This window comes from Heloderma suspectum, chromosome 9 (genome assembly GCF_057233095.1).
Source record: "Heloderma suspectum isolate Gila_16-S chromosome 9, 16-S_ref, whole genome shotgun sequence".
Lineage (NCBI taxonomy): Eukaryota > Metazoa > Chordata > Lepidosauria > Squamata > Helodermatidae > Heloderma > Heloderma suspectum.
Window position 1 is genome coordinate 4,065,468 of NC_139466.1, and position 19,594 is coordinate 4,085,061.

Below are 19,594 nucleotides of genomic sequence, written 5' to 3' on the forward strand. Positions count from 1 at the left end.
TTGGCAACCAGAGCAATGCTTTTGGGTTGAGAGGCACGCCCAAGGGCCAGAGGCGTTATATGTGGATATCCCAGAATCCTCTGCTGCTGTGCTTTCTAGCGAGAAAGAATGAGTCCTCTCTGCAGGACCAGGAGCATTCTGGGTGGGAGCAGTGTGGGCCCTGGTCTGTTATTGTGCTTGTGGATAATCAGTAAAGGTGTAAAGATCCATTGTTGTGGCTGTTTAAAAGGCAGAATCCACCCAGCACAACAGAACCAGAGTAGAAAAAGGGCCATGCCTAATCTTCCATTGCATTCATTCTCTCTGACCTGGTTCACATGTAACAGCAACCCACAGTATGGGTTAAGTGTGGGTTGTTGAATCGTGGACTGTTGTTACATGCAAACCCTGCACTATGGTTTCACTATAGGCTGCTAACCACAACCAACCCAGAATTCACAACCCAACAACAAACCATAGTTTCTCTTCCTGGGTTGTTTGTGCTTTAACTACCCATAGTTAAACCATAATGCAGGGTTCACACATAACGATAGACAACCCATACTCAACCTGTACTCTAGGTTGTCGTTACGTGCAAAGCAGGCCTCTGTCTCTCTCCCTTTACTTTTAATTGCAATAACTCTGCCTTGATCCTCCAGGATTCCTCATCACTATGCTCGCAAAAGGGCGGCGTGATCAAGCAAGGCTGGCTGTACAAGGCAAACGTCAACAGCACAATCACAGTGACGAAGGTGAGAGTTGTCGAACAAGCTCATGCCCGTTGGAGGAGCTTGCTTACATTCTGCCGGGGAAGTGGGTTCAGAGGACCTCGTTCTGGATGTTTTGAGGGGATGTTTTTGGTAGCTGTCAGAGGGCCTCGCCTGTCTAGAATCTGAGCCTGTCGAAGCTCGTCCTAGGCCACAGAGGTAGAAAAGTCTAGAGGCACACAGCCCGCATGGCTCTGTGGAGAATGCATGGTGTGGCTCTGTGGTATGGAGTAGTGGTGAGAGTACTGGTCTAAGGCCGGGGAGACGCAGGTTCAAATCCCCACTCAGCCCTGAAGCTCACTGGGTGACTTTGGGCCAGTCACCATCTTTCAGCCTAACCTGCGTCACAGGGTTGTTGCAAAGATAATATAGGGGGTAGAGGAAACCATGTACACTGTTGAGCTCCTTGGAGGAAAGGCAGAATATAAATGTCTGAAGTAAGTAAATAAATAGCCTGGACGAGAGACGCACAGAGTAGAAGACTATGTTAGTTACATAGCCAGAACTTGTCGGACTGTATTGAAAGCAGCCCTTGGCTGTGATTGTCTGTGAATGCAGAGACTGGTAAAGGTGCTGCTTTGTGATGAGTTAGGCCGTGGGGTCGACCTTTTTGCCCCCAAGTGTCACATGATAGCCAGTGGACTGAACGGGACATGGCAGTGGGGGGGGGGCATTGCCCGCCTCCTCTTTGGCCCCCTTCCACACTTACAACATACACACACACTCGTTCACATGTACATTTTTTAAAATGTTCAACGTGTTTTAAATGTTCAGTATTTCTGTGCTTTACTGCCTTAGTCTCCGCAGTGTTGGCTCTTATCCCAGGCCGTGCGATGTGGCAATGGCACATGTGGCATTGGCACATTTATTAGTTTTAAATTGTTGATTTTGTTGTGATTTTATTTGTATTTTTATCATTGTTGTAAAACACCTAGAGGGATTTATTTTATGAGGTGTTTAAAGATTTAAATAAATAAATAAAATCCACACTCACAATGTCAGGGTGGACACTGAGCCCATAGAATCCCAGAGTAGTTCTGATTCTGAGGAAGAGGAGCCGCTCCTGGGAGAGGAGCGCGCTCATCCTTCCCAGGGCCAACAGCTGACAGAGATTCCTCCCACCGGCATTCCTAGCATAGATAGCAGTCCCGGGAGTGACAGAGCGTGGGAAGCAGACTTACTGGACGTGCGACGCCGACACAGGGAGCGGCGCCAAATGGAGGGCGCGGAAAGGAGGCGTAGTGCCCTGTTGGCGCGCAAACAACGGTTGCGCCCAGAGGATCCAAAGGAAAAGGAGAGGGACTCTCCCTAGCCCTTAAGTTCAGGGTCTGCCAGTGATTCCCTTTCAAACGGGGACCAACTGTTCCAATTTAGGGCATAGGTACTCTGCTGCTCATATCTAGTTGCTAATAGTAGAGTTGTTAAGTTGTAAAGGAGGAATAAAGCTTTGAAAAGAATCCCTTTGTCTGTGTCTGGACTTGGCTACTGGATTGGACTGAGAGAGGCCTCCAAGGAGCCCTTGACACACAGACACCAGCCCCTCTCTCTCAGTCTCAATCTCAATCTCAATCACACACACGCTAATGCAGACACACATCCTTCCCCCCACCCCCATATGTCACACACAAAGTGGGGGATGGGATTGCTGGGCAGGGGGAAGTTTTAACCTCTCCCCGCCCCCCGCCCCGTAATCCTGAAGAAGCCAAGGTCAAAGTTTCCATGTGTGGACAGCAATTCTGGCTGCACTGGGCTTGCTTTCGGTGGGTGGGGGGGTCAGCTCATGGCTGATCAGCTGGACCGTGGCGGGAAAGTAGACAGGGCTCCTCCTGGGATGTGGGCTGCTCACCTGTGATTCAGACCATTGGTCCATCTAGGTCAGTATTATCTACTCTAGCTGGCAGGAGTTCTTCAGGAGTTGAGGCAGAGGTCACATCCCTGCTAGATGGGGACACCAGGAGTTGAACATGATGGGAACCTTGCACGGGAACTTAAGAGTGCCAACCTGTTCAGTTCAATTCAGCAGTGCCAGTAAGGACTGCACACACACGTGCACACGCACACACTGGACCAAGGACCTTCCTTGTGGAGCAGCAACTCCTCCTTCCTTGGGAATTTCTCTGCAGTGCCTGCATTTACAGGAACATAAACTGGAACAGCATTCATTATTTGTGTATTGCTGTTGTTCTGAAGGTGAAGAGAAGCGGCCCTGGGCTTAGGGACTTTGGGAGATGCCTTCTGCTGAGTCAGACCCTGGGTCCATCTAGCCCAGTATTGTCAACACAGTCTGGCAGCAAGGGCTCCCCAGGGTTCCAGGAAGGTGTTTTTCCAGCCCTACCCAAAGGTGCCGTGGGTTAAACCAGGGGCCTTCTGCATGCAGAACAAGGGCTCTACCCCTGAGTGGGAGTTCCACACTTGGTTCCACATCAAGTGACACCAAGAACCACACACTTGGATGGCTACCATGTGACATGCAGCTCTCGCCCCTCCTGAAACGCAGGCTGGACGGGGAGCCACAAGACGCTCCCAAGTAGCAGGTGTCTCCGTCGACCTCCATCGTTTGTAGGACTTGCTCTGCTGCAGTGCTGCTGTGGTTGCCAATTGGCTGCAATCAGTGTAGCCACTTGCCTGCATCAGCAAAAGCAGCAGCAGTTCGTTGCAGGAACTCTGGAGTCTGGCACATTCTCTTATTCCAGCCTCTCCTGGCTTTCTCTTCTCCTGCAGCACAATTTCCTCCCATTTTGGGAGTGGATGGAGCAGCTGTCCTAAAAGGAGTTGCTCCTGTCCAGCTGGGGTGCTGACACAGGGGATGTGGAAATCATGTTATCAAAGCTTTTTTGGGGTGATCCGCCTTGCCTCTTTGAACGCGAATCTTGTGCACCTGCTGACTGATAGCTGTCTCAGAACTGGGAAAGGTGCAGAAAAGGGTGACCAAACTGGTCAAGGGGCTGGAGCAACTCCGTTGTAATGAAAACCTAAAGTGTTTGGGGTAGTTTAGTTTGACTGAGAGCCCCCCTCCCTCCTGCCACCAATTATCACTGCTGAGGCCATCAGAGGGAGATGGAGAAGCAGCCCTTCCACTGTGTTCAGATCCAGCTCTGTGACCTGCTCAACTTTGGCTTCTTTCGTCTTCCTTCCCAATTCGCAATTTCCTTTTATGTCACGTCTTTTAGATTGCAAGCGTGCATGCAGGGACTGTCTTATTTCTTATCGTTGTAAGCTGCCCTGGGAGCCCTTTTGGATGAAAGGCGGGATAAAAATGCTATTATTAATAAATCAATAAAAAATAGAGTGGGGAATTCATGGGTGTGGAGGAAGTGGATACTGAGGAATTTTTCTCCCCCTTTCCTAAGACTAGAACTTGGGGTCATCCCAAGAAAGTGGAAAATGTTACAGTTCTTCCCCCATTACAGCCCTTTGCATGAAATCAAAGGTCCTGCACCTGTACTGATAGGTGAAACGGGGCCAAAAAACAACAGCTCAACTGGCTGAATGTGTTAGAACTGGGGCTTTGGACCACTGAAGTGGTAACACAAAGACTTGTTTCTTTTTTCTCTGGGGGGCAGGTGTTCAAGAGAAGGTACTTCTACCTGACACAGCTCCCGGACGGCTCCTACATCCTCAGTTCATACAAAGATGAAAAGACTTCCAAGGATTCCAAAGGCTGCATTTTCTTGGATTCATGTATTGATGTTGTGCAGGTAGAGACTTACAAAAGATGTGCTCGATTTCTTCCTGCTGCTTTTTCCTTTCCTTTAAACTGTAGGATCTGTAGAAACAGAGAGCATATTAATGCCAGGACGTACCTGCACAGTCACCCTGGGCTCTCCATTTATCTGCTCTGATTTATGAGATCTTTATTTTAACCACAGTTCAAGTAGTGTGATGTTTTTTATATAAAACATATACAGATATATGTGTCTGTATAGACACATATATTAAAATGTTGGATGAAGGTCATGTCTTTATTAAGCAACTGTCCTGATGAGATATTATGTCTTCCTCCCTTTCTTTGAGGAAGCCTGGAGGTATTAAGGACTTAATGAAAAAAAGTCATAGCTGCTAGATGCATATTGGCCCTGGGTTCCCAAGGCAGAAGCTACGACATGCAGTTCAGTGGGTTGCAACATGGGGAAGCTGCACACAGAGCTGGAGGATCCTACCTTGAGCTCTGGCAATTGGAGGCCTTTCTTCAGCGTGCCCCCACCGTCGGAGGTTAACTGGTGCCAACTGGAGACAGCATCTTCTTTATGGCAGCAGTACCCACACTCTGGGGGAGAGGGGAGGACAGGAAGGCCTGGCGTGCTATGGTCCATGGGGTCACGAAGAGTCGGACACGACTGAACAACAACAACCGAAATTATAGAATTCCCTCCCTAAGTGTGTGCACTCGCCACACTCATGATAATCTTTTAGGTACCAGGCCATGTCCATCCTACTGTCCTGGACTTTTAGGATGCAATCCTATGCATGTTCAGACAGAAAAAAGTCCTACAACTCCCAGCATTCCCCAGCCAGGATAGCTTAATAGCTATTGGTCTGCCTTTTCCTCCCTCTTTTTTGTGTGGATGTATTTAGGTTTTTACTGGTCTGTTTTTTGATTCTGCTGTTTGTTATGCTGCCCTAGTATGACATTTTGTTGTATCTAGTTGTTAGCCACCTCAATTTTTTTTTTAAGGCAGGATATAAATCTACCATAAATTAAAATCAAATAAAATAATGAAGCAGAAGTTCCTTTTCCTGTCAGTGAAAAGCATGTTCTTTACCATTATTCTGGTTTGGCTTGTCACAGTGAAGTCAAATTGCTTTGCAGCATGATTAAATCCCAACCCATGAGTAATGATGATACAGTTTAGCTTCCCTTTTGGCTTCTGAAATTTCAACAGTAATTACCACCTTGAGGGCTAGAAACTTGCTAGAAATTGCCCACCTTGAGAGCCAGAAACTTGCTAGAAATTGCACACATTGAGGGCTAGAAACTTGCTCCTAAAATGATTTTTTTATTTGCTATTGCACTCATGTCCTACTTAGGGGCTTCCCACAGGAAGCTGGTTGGTCACTGTGTGAACAGAATGCTGGACTAGATGGACCCTTGATCTAACCCAGCATGGCTCTTCTTATGTTCTCAGTTTGCAGGATGTTGAATTCTGCCCATAATGTAAGCTTCTACACTCGTGTTGCGGATTCTTGGAAAATTCATAGCCCTGATCGAAGCCCTAGTTCTTACTGAGGCAGATAACCTGTGTCTAAATCCTGCACTGCTCACTTACAGCTGGGGGTGAGCACCATCCAATGCTCCTTTATACAAAAAATAAATTCCTGTCACATAGAAAGCTAGCATGTCAGAGAAAGAGGTGCTGGCCTAGCCTTTCCCCTGACATACTAGTTTTCTGTGCGCGTGGGGATTTTTTTTGTAAGAAGGAGCATTCCATCCTGCGACCTTCCGCCCTCCTCCACCGCCTCAAGTGGTGCAGTCGAGACACAGGTCAACCACCCTATTGAGAAGGAGGCCACAGTGATAGGAGAGCGCGGGAAGAGTCCCAGGGCCTCCTCCTGCCTGGAAAAAGCGTTGCTTTTGGCATTTCTTCCTGCAGTGCCCCAAGATGCGGCGCCACGCCTTTGAGCTCAAGATGCTGGATAAGTACAGCCACTACCTGGCCGCGGAAAGCGAGCAGGAGCTGGAGGAGTGGCTGGCGACCCTGCGGAAGATCATCCAGAGCAATGCAGAGAGCTTGGTGCAAGAGAAGAAGGAGGAATCCCTGCCAGGTTAGTTGGTGGTGGAGCTCCTTGCACGGTCTTTGCCCTGGGCCGTGTGCTCAGAGCTTTTTTTAATGGGTTGCTGCTGTTGTTATTATTATTATTTACATTTCTATACCACCCCATAGCTGAAGCTCTCTGGGCCTTTTGCAGAGGTTACAGCATTAAAATACAATAGACAAAGTTTAAAAGCCATTTACATAAAAGCACACAGACAATACACACAAACATCATATAACGAAAAACAAGGTTGAACAGTCAGTCATAACAAAAGACACATCCAGGACTGATTAAAGCTCATCACATGCTGCCAAATGCCTGGGAAAAGAGAGAGGTCTTAACCTGGAGCCGAAAAGGTAACAATGTTGGCACCAGGTGGACCGCATTGGGGAGCTCGTTCCACAGATGGGGGCCACCACTGAGAAGGCCCTCTCCCTCATTGCTGCCTTCTGAGCTTCCCTCAGAGGAGGCACCTGGAGGACGACCTCAGATGCTGAATGTAGAGCTCATTTCAGGAGAGGCGCTCCGCCAGCTATTACAGTCCCAAGCCACGTAGGGCTTTATAGGTTAAAACCAGCACCTTGAATCAAGCTCGGAAGTGTATAGGCAGCCAGTGCAAGCGGGCCAGAGTCGGTCTTATATGTGCAGACCTCTAGTCCCAGTTATCAGTCTGGCCGCTGCATTTTGCACAAGCTGCAGCTTCTGAACTGTCTTCAAAGGCAGCCCCATGTAGAGTGCATTGCAGTAATCTAACTTGGGGTTCAGATACATAGGTCCCAGGCAGGTCTGGGTCTGGTCAGTGCTTGGAGGGGAGACAGCCTGGGAACCGCATGGAGCCACCTTGAGTTCCGCAACGGAAGAGAGGTGAGCGATAAGTGCAATCAGTCCACCAGTAAAGTCTCTGACCCCAGTGCCAACGCTGGGACTTGGGTCTGTGCCAGCTTCTACCTATCTCTGCTGCTCGAGTCTCCAACGTGCTGCCCTTGAGCACCGCTCTCGGAGCCACCAGGCTCTCTGCCCCTCCTGATTTTTATTGTATTCCTTAAGATTTTGAAAAGATAGATATTATGTTTAATGAGGAGGCTGGCATGCCGCAAAGCACAGTGCTGCCTTCCGGCACAATCTCTGTTTGGGTTCAGAAGAGCCATCTTGTGTTTTAGAGCCCATATCCCACCTCTGCTTTGTCCTTAGGTTCTTGGGCAAGTCACTTTTCTTTTAGTCGCACCAGCTTGCCTTCTGGGAAACGAGTGTTTTCTGGCTGGCCATGCCCATCATGGTAGCCATTTAAGGAATGGGCAGGCCTCCCCCCATGGCAGCCATTTTGTGAGAGTGTTCACAACGCTCTCTCAAAATACAAAATGTACCCACTGACCCGAAAACATTGGGGACCCTTTGCTCTACTGCAAAACGCTGCAGTCTGTTTGGCCTTGGTGTCGAATATTGCTGTAGGGGCTATTTTAATTTCTCAAGGTGCGTACAGACGTGTCTCAAAATGAGGGCGCGCTGCTTTTTGTTATCCCTTGGAACAAGCCCGCTTCCCTCTCCCCCACCCCAGATTTTCAGCGCATGCTACAGATGTGGTTATCGGCAAATGGAACACAGATCGAGTTATCTACTCTGCCTGTTGCCATAATCTTTTTCTCAGTGCCCCCCCCCCCCGGATGTTAAAGCGGTCAGCAGTTCATTCATGCCTTATTTGGGGGTGGAGCAGGGGGAGGAGTCTAGTTCCATAACGCTGCAAAACTGCTCCAGGGGGAGCATAGCAGATACTCAGTGCTGTGCACAGCTGGATTTTGCTGCAAACAAGCAGAACCGGTTTCCCCCGATTTCAGCCCAGGAAACGATCAGGTACATATGACGAGGACGTGCTGGTCATACTTCAGGAGCACAGCGAATCCTCTTTGGATGTACATCTGTACACTCCCAGGCCTGGATAATTTGATGAATCCTGTGGCTGAGGATCAAGGGTAACTACAGGCAGGGGTTGCTTCTCAGCCTTCGGCCAGAGCAAAAGTGGTGTAGTGGAGCGAGGGCTCACAGGCACACAGCACCAAGACTTTTTTCCTTAGCTGGGACCCTGATGTCATCAGCCACTGCCCTCAGAATTCCCTGTTCCCTCTGAGCCAGCTCCAATTTTCACAGTAGCTGTGGAGTGTGGCGAAGACCCATTAATTTTCCAAAAGGCCGTTCATAAGTGGAGATAAAACTGCAAGAACGGGTTTGCTCATATGGGTCAGCACAGCATCCTGCAATTTTGGACTCTCCTTGTGGGGGCATGGCTATAGGGGCTGTCATGATGAGCACCTGCACTTCCGAATTTACCACGACACCTAGGGTTGTACAGATTGTGTAAAGTTCCTTCCATCTGTGTTTCATGGGTTGTCAATCGCCTTTAATTCCGTCATCCACCCATCGATGGAATTGCTATTTATCATTTCCAAATTTGCGCAAATTCAAATTTGCGCAAATGCACAAATTTCCACATAACGCGCGAATCCCCCCAAATGCGCATTTTCTTTTTTCTTTTTTAATATATTTTTATTTATTTTATCTTTATAAATGAAATAAACAATACCAAATTACCAACAACCTGATCAATACTACAGTTTCCCAACAATACAATATTCTGATGAGGACACCACAATAACAAAAAGAAGAGGAAAAAGAAAAAAGGAAAAGGGAGGAGAAAAGGAAGTGAAGAAAAAAGAAGATTCTTTCCCCTTCTCTCCCCCTCTCCCTCCCCCTCCCCTTTAAAGAATTAAGTTTAAACTCTAATACCCCCTGGCCTCCAATGCCATTCTATTTTAAAAACTATATAACCTTAACAGTCTTACAGTTTAATAAACAACCTTACATTTCAATATCATATCATCAATCTTATATCAAAGAAACAGGTCCACAATTCATTCCTAGAAGCCTATATTAATTATATATATATATATATATTATATATATATATATATTATATATATATATATATATATATATATGGTGTTATATAATAATAAAACTTAAAATAAACCTTCAACAGTCAGTAATGTATTTTATACTAGATATATTATCTATTTTGAAATAAAAAATATAAAGAAAAGCAAGAAAAAACAAAAGATGAAAGAGAATAAACGAATATATGTATAATCATTTATCTTCTGAACTAGCCTGGATCATGTAGACTAAACACAAACAGTTAACAAAGCTTGTTTAAAGATTCCAGTTCATGGGGTTGTAACAGAAATCTCACGCATTTTTATGTTCAGCCATGCCTCTGCCATTTCATGATTTAGAAACTTCTTCATCTGACCTTCAGACACAATACAAAGTGTAGCAGGATATTTTAAGTAATATTGTAACTTCATCTGTTTTGCCATATTTTTTGCTTTGATAAATTGCCTTCTTTTATTCACCACCTCTTTGATGTAGTCTGGAAATAACATAACTTTATCTTGTTTCCAGGAACGGCTTCTACCCTCTCTTGCCAAACGCAGGATATAATTCTTTTTGGAGACTTTTGCAAATTGGACTATGGTCGTGTAGTCAATCCCTTTAGCATTTGGCACACGAAATGCCTGCTCAATATCAAGTAAATAATCAGATGGGATAGGGAGTATCTCATGCAAAAGTTTATCCACAAAAATAGGCAATTTTACATAATTAGACAGATTTTTAATCCCAATAATACATACATTGGATCTCCTCGTGAAGGCCTGCAGTTGAGAAATTCTATCAGAGGCATTTTTAAAACAAATTGGTGTCGTAGTTTCATTTCCTGCCACTTGGTCTTCTAGCTCATTAATTTTTGTCTCCATTTTTTGCCATGACACATTAATTAAATCTACAGCTCCTTGCAAGGCGGTGATGGAATTTTGGATTAAATCCAACCTTTTGGCTTGCTCCATAAATTGTGAAGATAAAGTCTTTATCAGAGTAAATAATTCCCCTATATCTTCTGTTCTCAAAACTTTTGACACAGGGGGTGCGGGGGGAGTTGATGCCAGCTCCTTTCTTCTCCTTGGCGCAGTCATGTTTCTCTCAAACAGATCTTGCAGGTCCTCAGATGTTCTCAAATACTGTTAACATTTCTTAAATCATCCCTCAGAAGTTGTTAATATTTCTTAAAGCATATATTATTATGGAACACATCAGCCCTGTTTTCTCCTATGAATTAGGAGTCTCAGTACAGCTTTTTGCGTTGGTAAAGTTCTGGAGAGATAATCCTGGAATCCAGCCCCCCCACTATCTCGAGGGGGGTACTTTTCTCCAAGATGTTATCCAGATGTTGCCTTGCCCCCCCCTTTTAACTCCAGGGGGGAATGAAAAGGTTTTCCAACCTTTTAAAAAGCTGTTTGAGAAAGCTCCCACGGAGCACCCGTGGGATGCTACCAGAGCGACATTGGTTCCAACTGGAAGTCCGCAAATGCGCATTTTCATGCTTTAGCCTATGGGGGAAATCCGCATTTATGGCCGGTTGTTTTTTTAATTTTTGCATATTTTTCTACGATGAAATTTGTGCAAAATTCCCGAAGTCTAGATAAATGATCTGCAAGTCCACAGAATCCTACCAACAGGGGAAAGCCAGTCCGCTGCAGAATCGGGGGGGGGGGGGGGGAATCATAAAAATTCAAACTCGTTCGGTTCCATTTTAGATTTCTCCAAAATCCCTAACTACACTAGCAAAGGGCCATGTGGCACTTGGGTCCTTCTTCTCCTCCTGCCAGACTCAGTCTTGTTGGCATTTCTGAACCTGTGGGGGATCTGCCTCAGAGGCACTGCATCTGGTGTTCCTCCGGTAGCCATGCCAGCCGCAGACACGGTCTTGCATTCCTTGAGTTCCAGCTGCTCCTTCCACTGTATCATGCTGCTGTCACTGCTGGCCATCTCTCTGGTCATCTGCTGCCCATTCCTGTCCCTATTTCCAAACAATCTTCAGTCGACTGCATCAATAATCGAGCTTTAAAATAAGCAATTGATAATAATATGCCATGCAATATCCCTGGATTTAAACTAGGGATGTTGGAGAAATCTACAGCAGATTCAGATGAGTTCAGATTTCTATGAACCTGATCCGTGGATGCCACAGTAGACCAACTTTTTCCAAGTCAGGTGAATTCCACAGAGTTACGGACTCTTTTTTTTTTTACTTTTGGGGGGATTTGCACAAAGGTGCATTAGTGTTACTGCGCAAATGTGCATTTGTGCGTGTAGAGTGAAATTCCTGTTTAAAAAGTCCAGTTCTCTCAATGGAATGAAAGATCATTGAGAAGCCACAAAACACAGAGGGAATGGATTTAACAAAATCCATACCCCTGCTCCCCGCCCCTTTAAAGGCTTGCACTAAGGTAAAGTACAAGGGCTTCAGAAGGCCGGCAGTGTGAGGGTAGAAGCAAAGCAATCTAAAGCTCTCTGGCCACCATGGAGAAAGCTCCACCGGCCTCCCCTATAAATGCCTTTATTTGCATCAGCCACAAGCCTTTGCATTTCAAATATAATGTACAAAGGATAACAGCAAAATTACAATTGACTGACGGTACCCAGATTAGATTCTAAAAATTCACATCAAGCACAAATGCCAAAATTAATAGATAATCCTTTTCACATAGAGAAAAAATTAAACAGATAAACTTCTGATCAGGCAAAACAGCTGTGTAAAATGAAGACCCTAGTGGAGGACACCTTAAATGTGTCTTCTCGTGCAAAATGAACTCTCTTCACTCTTCTTGTTTGGTCCTGTGTTCCACACAAGCGGCACAGTTCTCTCTGCATTCGAAGCAACTCTGAGCAGAGAATAATACTGCTGAAGGAAGAGTCAAGCCTGTGTGTGTGTGTGTGTGTGTGTGTGAGAGAGAGAGAGAGAGAGAGAGGCTAGAACATGACCCCGCTTGTTGGATTGGAAACTCCAGGCAAGTTTCCAAACATCCCCGTCCAATTTCCCAGAATTGTGTTTGTGACGAAGCCCCCGCGGGAACGGTCGCGCCTTCATGGGCTGGTCAGGCGCCTCTGCAATCATTTGCAACATCTGCTTTTTGTGACTTTACAGATGATGAATCAAGCAGCCAGGGAAAGTCGGAGAACATCCTGGAGAGCTTAGAGAGAAGCATGCATCCGGAACTCATGAAGGTAGCTATAGCGTCTGTTGCTTCTGCAAGGCACAGGGAGTGGGAAAGAACGGGTGTAGGCAGGCTTTGAAACAGTTGACCCCACTGTCTCAAAGCCCAGCTCACTCTGTCCTTTGAGATTTCATCCACAAACACTTAAGTGTATTCGCAGTTATTGAAACCAAAATAGATCAGAAATCTAATTGTGTAGTAGGCTAAAAACATCTGGGGCTTTGCTGCTACGTTTTGTGCAAACAAAAGGAAAACAAAAAAGGAACAGCTGTGATGTGTTGATGTGGTTTTACAAGAAAGTAAGAATTGTGTTCCAATCATCCTTTTCAAAAAGAGTTTTTGCTCTCCTCACCGCCCCCCTTTTCTGGCCTGTTTCTGAATCATGGGAGGATCTCTCATTGCATTTGCTGCTTCAAAGCAACCTGAAACTCGCATACCTCAGGAGAAGGATTATATGGATGCCGGTTTTCTGTTTAGTATTCCTGCAGTTAATTTCTCTTCTTCTTGTTAACCCGTTCCATAACACTGTTTTAGTGTTCAAAGGGTTTCACTTAATTGACTTGGTAATTCTTACACAACCCTGTAAGGTTACTTTTGCTATCCCTCCATTGCAAAGGTAAAGGGTTACAGAGAAGCTTGCTTAAAGCTGTCTTGTGATCTCGAGGTAACTTTCAAACTTTTCTGGGGTGAAGTTTCTGCCTCTTAACCACACCAGCATTCTGAAGTACCACACATGAGCTTGGCCGGTTTGTCTCTTGAGAGAGCATTGGAATTGCTGGCATAGGCTTCTTCATGGTGGCGTAGTTTCTGTCATGACCCCAGCCACAACCCTTGGGTCCTGCAATTGCCCGAGAAAGACTTGAGGACAAGGTTCAGGTTGTCTCACCCAGAGGAAAACCTTTGGTACATTCTCCCATGCTTTCGAGGACGTGGCCCTATCCTGATCCTCGGTTTCAGAATATGAGTCCCCAACAGCAAAAGGCAAATTTCAGATGAATCATAGAGTTGGAAGGTATCTAGGAGATCATCTAGGCCAACCCCCAGCTCAACACAGGCCCTGCAATGCAGGCTGCAGCTACACCATTCCTAACAGATGGCCGTCCAAATGTTTTGGACTTCAACTCCCAGCATTCCTGCCCAATGGCCATGTTGACAGGGACTTATAGGAATTGAAGTCCAAAAACCTGAAGATCTGCCTTCCACCCAACCCTGCCCAACAACGCCTCTACCTCCCCAAACCTGCAGAAGCCAACAGATACAGAATCAAACAAGGACTCTTTAAAAAGCACAGCCAGCTCCTCCAGGGAGTCCAGGCCAACTAGGTCGGCCCAAAATAAAATCTCCCTCATCCATGATTTGATTGTGGATGAGGGGGCTGACCTGGTATGTATTACTGAGACCTGGGTGGGGGAACTGGGAGGTTCACTCTGTCCCAGCTGTGCCCTCCTGGGTACTCAGTGCAGCACCAACACCGACTCGCGGGTCGGGGAGGGGGCGTTGCTGTGGTCTATAGGAATTCGGTCTCCCTCTCCAGGCTTCCTGCTCATTCGAGTGCAGATCTTGAGTGTTTGTACCTTGTATTGGGTACCCGGGACAGGTTAGGGATTCTGTTGGTGTAGCGCCCACCCCACTGCCCATCAGACTCCCTGCCTGAGCTGACAGAGGTGGTCTCGGACTTGGTGTTGAGGACCCCTAGGATGATGGTCCTGGGGGATCTCAACTTCCATGCCGAGGCCACTGTATCCGGGGCGGCTCAGGACTTCATGGCCGCCATAACAACCATGGGGCTGTCCCAACATGTCATCGGCCCAACGCATACAAAAGGACACACGCTTGATCTGGTTTTCTCGAGCACGCTCCGGGAAAGAGCGCAGGACAGGAAGGCCTGGCGTGCTATGGTCCATGGGGTCACGAAGAGTCGGACACGACTGAACGACTGAACAACAACAACAACAGAGATTAATGGATTCTGATGGATTCCAGAGGGCTTTCGGGGATTTTCCTGCTGGTATGGCTGGTGCTCCTGTCGAAGCCCAGGTCGCTCTGTGGAATGCAGAGATGACTTGGGCGGTTGACATGATTGCGCCCTAGCATCCTCTCCCTCTGAGCAGAGCCCAGCCAGCTCCTTGGTATACACCTGAGCTGAGGGCAATGAAGCAAGAGGGAAGATGGCTAGAACGCAGGTGGAGGAAAACTCGTGCCGAGTCTGACTGAACACAGTTAAGAGCTCACTATCAAGCCTACTCTGTGGCGGTGCTGATGGCAAAGAGACAGTTCTTTTCCACCAGCATTGCATCTTCTCAGTGTTGTCCAGCGGAGCTTTTCCGAGTGGTTCGCGGCCTGTTACATTTTGGGCCAGGGGGAGAGACGGTGGAACCCTCGGTGGCATGCTGTGATGAGTTTGCAAGGCACTTTGAAGATAAAGTCGCTCAGATTCCTCATGAATTGGACACCACAATTAATGCAGTTCCATCGGTAGAGGCATTCAGAGCACTGTCCGGTCCAGTTTTATTGGATGAGTTTCAGTTACTGAGGCCTGAGGATGCGGACAAGGTGCTTGGCCAAGTCCGATCGACCACTTGTGTGATTGACCCTTGCCCTTCATGGCTTATTAAATCAAACAAGGAGGGGATGTCTAGCTGGGTCCAGGAGGTTGTAAATTCCTCCTTGAGAGAGGGAGTGGTGCCTGCCACGTTAAAAGAGGCAGTAATTAGACCACTCCTGAAAAAGCCCAACCCGGACCCAGAGGATGTTAACAATTATAGGCCAGTGGCCAACATCCCCTTCCTGGGCAAGGTGCTTGAGCGGGTGGTTGTAGGACAGCTCCAGGCACTGTTGAATGAAACGGATTATCTAGAACCATTTCAATCGGGCTTCAGGCCTGGTTTTGGAACGGAAACTGCCTTGGTCACCGTGTGGGATGACCTCTGCCGGGAGAGGGTCAGGGGGAGTGCGACCCTGTTGATTCTCCTGGACCTCTCAGCAGCTTTCGATACCATCGACCATGGTATCCTTCTGGATAGGTTATCTGGGTTGGGAGTTGGAGGCACTGCACTGCAGTGGTTCCGCTCCTACTTGGATGGCCGACTCCAGAAGGTGGTGCTGGGGGATTATTGCTCTGTGCCATGGCAATTGTGCCATGGGGTGCCACAGGGCTCTATTTTATCCCCCATGCTGTTTAACATCTACATGAAACCGCTGGAGGAGGTTATCTGGAGGTGTGGTCTGAGGTGCCATCAATATGCAGATGATACCCAGCTCTACCTCTCTTTATCATCAAACCCAGGTGAGGCAGTGGCCTAAAGGATCAGGTTCGTAGTTTGGGGGTGCTCTTGGATCCAGAACTGTCACTTGAGGCACAGGTGAACTCAGTGGCACGGAGCACTTTTATCAGCTTAGGCTGGTATACCAACTGCGCCCTTATCTGGACAGAGATAGCCTAGCTACAGTTATCCATGCTCTGATAACTTCTCATCTGGATTACTGCAATGCGTTATATGTGGGGCTGCCTTTGAAAATGGTCCGGAAACTTCAGCTGGTCCAAAATAGGGCAGCAAGATTGTTAACAGGGACTGGCCAGCGAGCTCATATTACGCCAGTACTTTTCCAGCTGCACTGGCTGCCAGTCCATTTCCGGGCCCGATTCAAAGTTCTGGTATTAACATTCAAAGCCCTTAACGGCTTGGGGCCAGGTTACCTGAAGGATCGCCTCCTCCCATATGTGCCTGCCCGGACCTTAAGATCATCCTCATCGGCCCTTCTCCATGAGCCCCTGCCAAAGGAAGTGAGGCAGGTGGCTACTAGGAGGAGGGCTTTTTCTGCTGTGGCACCCTGGCTGTGGAATGAGCTCCCTAGTGAGGTTCGCCTGGCACCTACATTGTATTCCTTTCGGCGCCAGGTGAAGACCTTTTTATTTTCCCAGGCATTTTAGCATTTTAGCTTTCTAGACTTTTAGCTTTGCTGTTTTAAATCTGTATTTTAAATTCCTGCACTGCTGCTAGGTTTGATTGTGGTTGTATTGTTATATTGTGGTTTTAATGTTCTATATATTTTAAATTGTTTTATTGTGTGCCGTTTGGTTTTAATTTTTGTGAACTGCCCAGAGAGCTTCGGCTATTGGGCGGTATAGAAATGAAATAAACAAACAAACAAACAAACTAGAGTCCAGGCCTTCTCCGCTTATGCAAGATTTCAGGTGGCTTCAGCTCTCCTGAGACAACATCCCTCCATAGCTACGATCGTGGGGAGAGCTCCAGCCAGCAGGGCCCACTGGGAGCTGTCTGTGGTCCTGACTTCCCTGACCTCTGCTTAGAGGGACCTGCCCTGATCTGAGTAGACTCTGAGGACTGCTGGAGGAAAGAGTGCAGAGCCTTCTCTCCGCCCCGTCCCCAGTGATCCTGGTGCAGATTGCTTTTTCCCTGCCGCTGTGAGCAGTGAAAAAAGAGCTTTCTGTATCTAGGGATGTCGGAGGAATCTGGCTGAGGGGTGGAGCGCAACAAGCTTTCATCAGTTCGGTGCCCCGGACTTCGTTTCGTCTTCCACTAGCTGGCCCGGCTCAGCCTGCAGTGAGTCGGTCCAGCTAGTGGGTCTTTGGTGTTTTTTAATTTGTCCAAATTACAGCTGCAGTTTGCACAAATTTGCATAATTTGCACAGATTTGTGTAATTTGCGCAAATAACGGCTGGAAAAAAATGTATGCAAAAAGTTCCCAGAATTCAGGGAAAACCGAGTTGGGCACACTTTGGAACTCCGGCAAGCCCAGAAGAGCTGAATTTCCTGGTGACAGACATCCCTATCTGTATCAGGATTGCTGGGGGAGGAAATTCAGTGGTGGCAGGGGAGTCAGAGCACCCTTGGGTGCCTTGTGGGGCACCCTTACACTAGAAATCACCGGATGGAAAACCCCAATAAGGCTGTAGAAATCACTCCAGATTTCTGAAATTCAAGCGGGTTTTATTCTCTATTCTGTGCAGTCACTTGCTTTCCAAAAGCTACTTTCCAATGTCAAGAAAGTTGCTTCTGTCAGGGCCCGTCCTTCCTCTGATCCACTGCTGATGTGTGTCTTTTCTCTGTCAGTACGGAAGAGAAACAGAGCAGTTGAACAAGCTCAGCAGAAACGATGGGAGGCAAAATCTCTTCTCTTTCGATCCGGAAGTTCAGGTAATTCTTTCAGCAGCTGTAGCGGTGTCCACCACACACTTTGCTTCCAGGTGGTTTGCTGGGTTAAAAACGTGCTGGTTTTGTACAGTTTTATTTGCCTAAGTCACACTTCCTGAAGCTGTCCACAAACTGAACTGCAGTTGTACTTCAGTGGTCGTGCTTTTCTGAATTTTGTGATGTGTACATACAAAATGTGTTCAGAATGCATATATTAGGGGGAAATGTACACAAAAATGTGTATATTCATGAAAATAATACACCAAAGTGCATTATATTAAGGGGAATTGCTTACAAAACTTGTGCATACTAGGCAAATTCTTGTACAAAAATGCACATATTAGGAAAGATGTGTATGAAAATGATTGAAAAGTTTTGATATCACAAGCATATGCGAAGGCACCTTTAAAACAAATGATTCTATGGTCTTTATAAAGCTCTAAGACAATATTTTGATTCCTGCCTCTGTAGATCCTTTAAATCCACCGCACCCCCACCCCAGACACAAATGACTGCGTAGCAGGGCCTGCTGTCGCGTTCTGCTCCTCTCCCTGTCATGTCTAGTCAGGGCCAAAGGCAAGAGCCTTCCTCTCAGCTGAAGAAGTAAACAAGTAACTCTTCCCTCTTAACCCCGAAGGGGAGTTCCCCAAGGGTGGAGAACCCCGTGAGCGATGACATCTGGTGCAGTTTCCCTGTGCAGCTGCCTGCCATTGTGCTAAAAGAAGGAGAACTGAAAGAGTCCCTCTGTTGGTTTGCTTTTCAACATTTCCCGTTTCGATCATTTATTTTGATTGCTTATTTTAAAATGTTCTATGCCCCCTTTCTCCCATTAGAAGAACTCAAAGTGGTTAATACAGCACAGAGATGCAAATAAGGATCAGGACAGTATCAAAAAGCCAGATAGAACTATTATAATGCTGGAACCAGAAGCGTAAGAGATAATGAGTTCAGCTTCCCCAAAGGCCTCCTTTTAAACAGCCAGGTTTTCACCATATAGCAATGGGGCCATACAGGCCTCTCTAGAAAGGGCATTCCAGAGTGACAGTGCCACTACTAAAAAGGCCCTGTTCTTGTGCCCAGCTGCTGAACCTCAAGGGGTGGGGGAAGCAGGATCTCAGATGTCAAACAGAGTGTATGGGCATATGGGAGAAGGTGGTGCTTAAAATAGCCAGGCCCCAATGTGTTTCTTAAACTGTGCCAACTTCCTGGTCAGCAGAGATCCTGATTTGATTCTCTTGTCTGTTCTGAACAGGCAGGGCAATGAGTGTGCAGCTGGCACTCTGGTGCCTGTGAACTGTTGGGTTCAGAGGCTGCAGGACCGATGTCAGTTTGGTGGGGTGCGAGGGAGCAAGGTTCCGGGTGGTGTCTTAGGCATGGTCAAGATTCAACTGCAGAAAAGAAATTGTGTATTTTTTTTCTTGAAGAGCCTTTGTAGCTAGGCAGCAGTGCTAACAACATAGGTTAGACTGTCTCTGTTTACTTATCTCCAAACCAAAGGGATTTGTACCTTTGATATGCATGCCAAGAACGGAGGCCCATTTGTTAGTTTAGGACATTGCTGTTGAACCTCAGGCCTAGAGCCCAAATCTGGCCCCCAGACCACCTTCCTCACATCACCGAGTGGTTCCTGTTTCCCACACCCCTGATTGTTCTGTGGTTTCCCAGCTGTTGTGCATTTTCCCCAACCCCCCCACCCCCATTCTAAAAGGTTGAAATGCCTCTCCAAAGGCTCAGCTATGGACAGTAAGAGCTTCACACTCAAACAGGCTGGTGTTTTGGCCCTGCCCCCTTTGCCTTCGGTCGCAGCCCTTTTGCCTGCAGCCTCGCCCACTAC

General features: G+C 47.0%; 1 protein-coding gene across 3 annotated transcripts in view; it reads left to right on the forward strand.

Moving 5' to 3' along the window:
- The window catches only part of DOCK11 (dedicator of cytokinesis 11), a 142,490-nt gene that overhangs the window by 29,901 nt on the left and 92,995 nt on the right, over nucleotides 1–19,594 (forward strand). For all 3 annotated transcript variants that reach the window (XM_084813565.1, XM_084813566.1, XM_084813568.1), the window contains exons 6-10: nucleotides 639–731; nucleotides 4,310–4,444; nucleotides 6,338–6,509; nucleotides 12,535–12,614; nucleotides 17,680–17,763. In XM_084813565.1, the coding sequence (XP_084669691.1) occupies nucleotides 639–731; nucleotides 4,310–4,444; nucleotides 6,338–6,509; nucleotides 12,535–12,614; nucleotides 17,680–17,763 (564 nt within the window). The remainder of the gene's footprint in view (nucleotides 1–638; nucleotides 732–4,309; nucleotides 4,445–6,337; nucleotides 6,510–12,534; nucleotides 12,615–17,679; nucleotides 17,764–19,594) is intronic.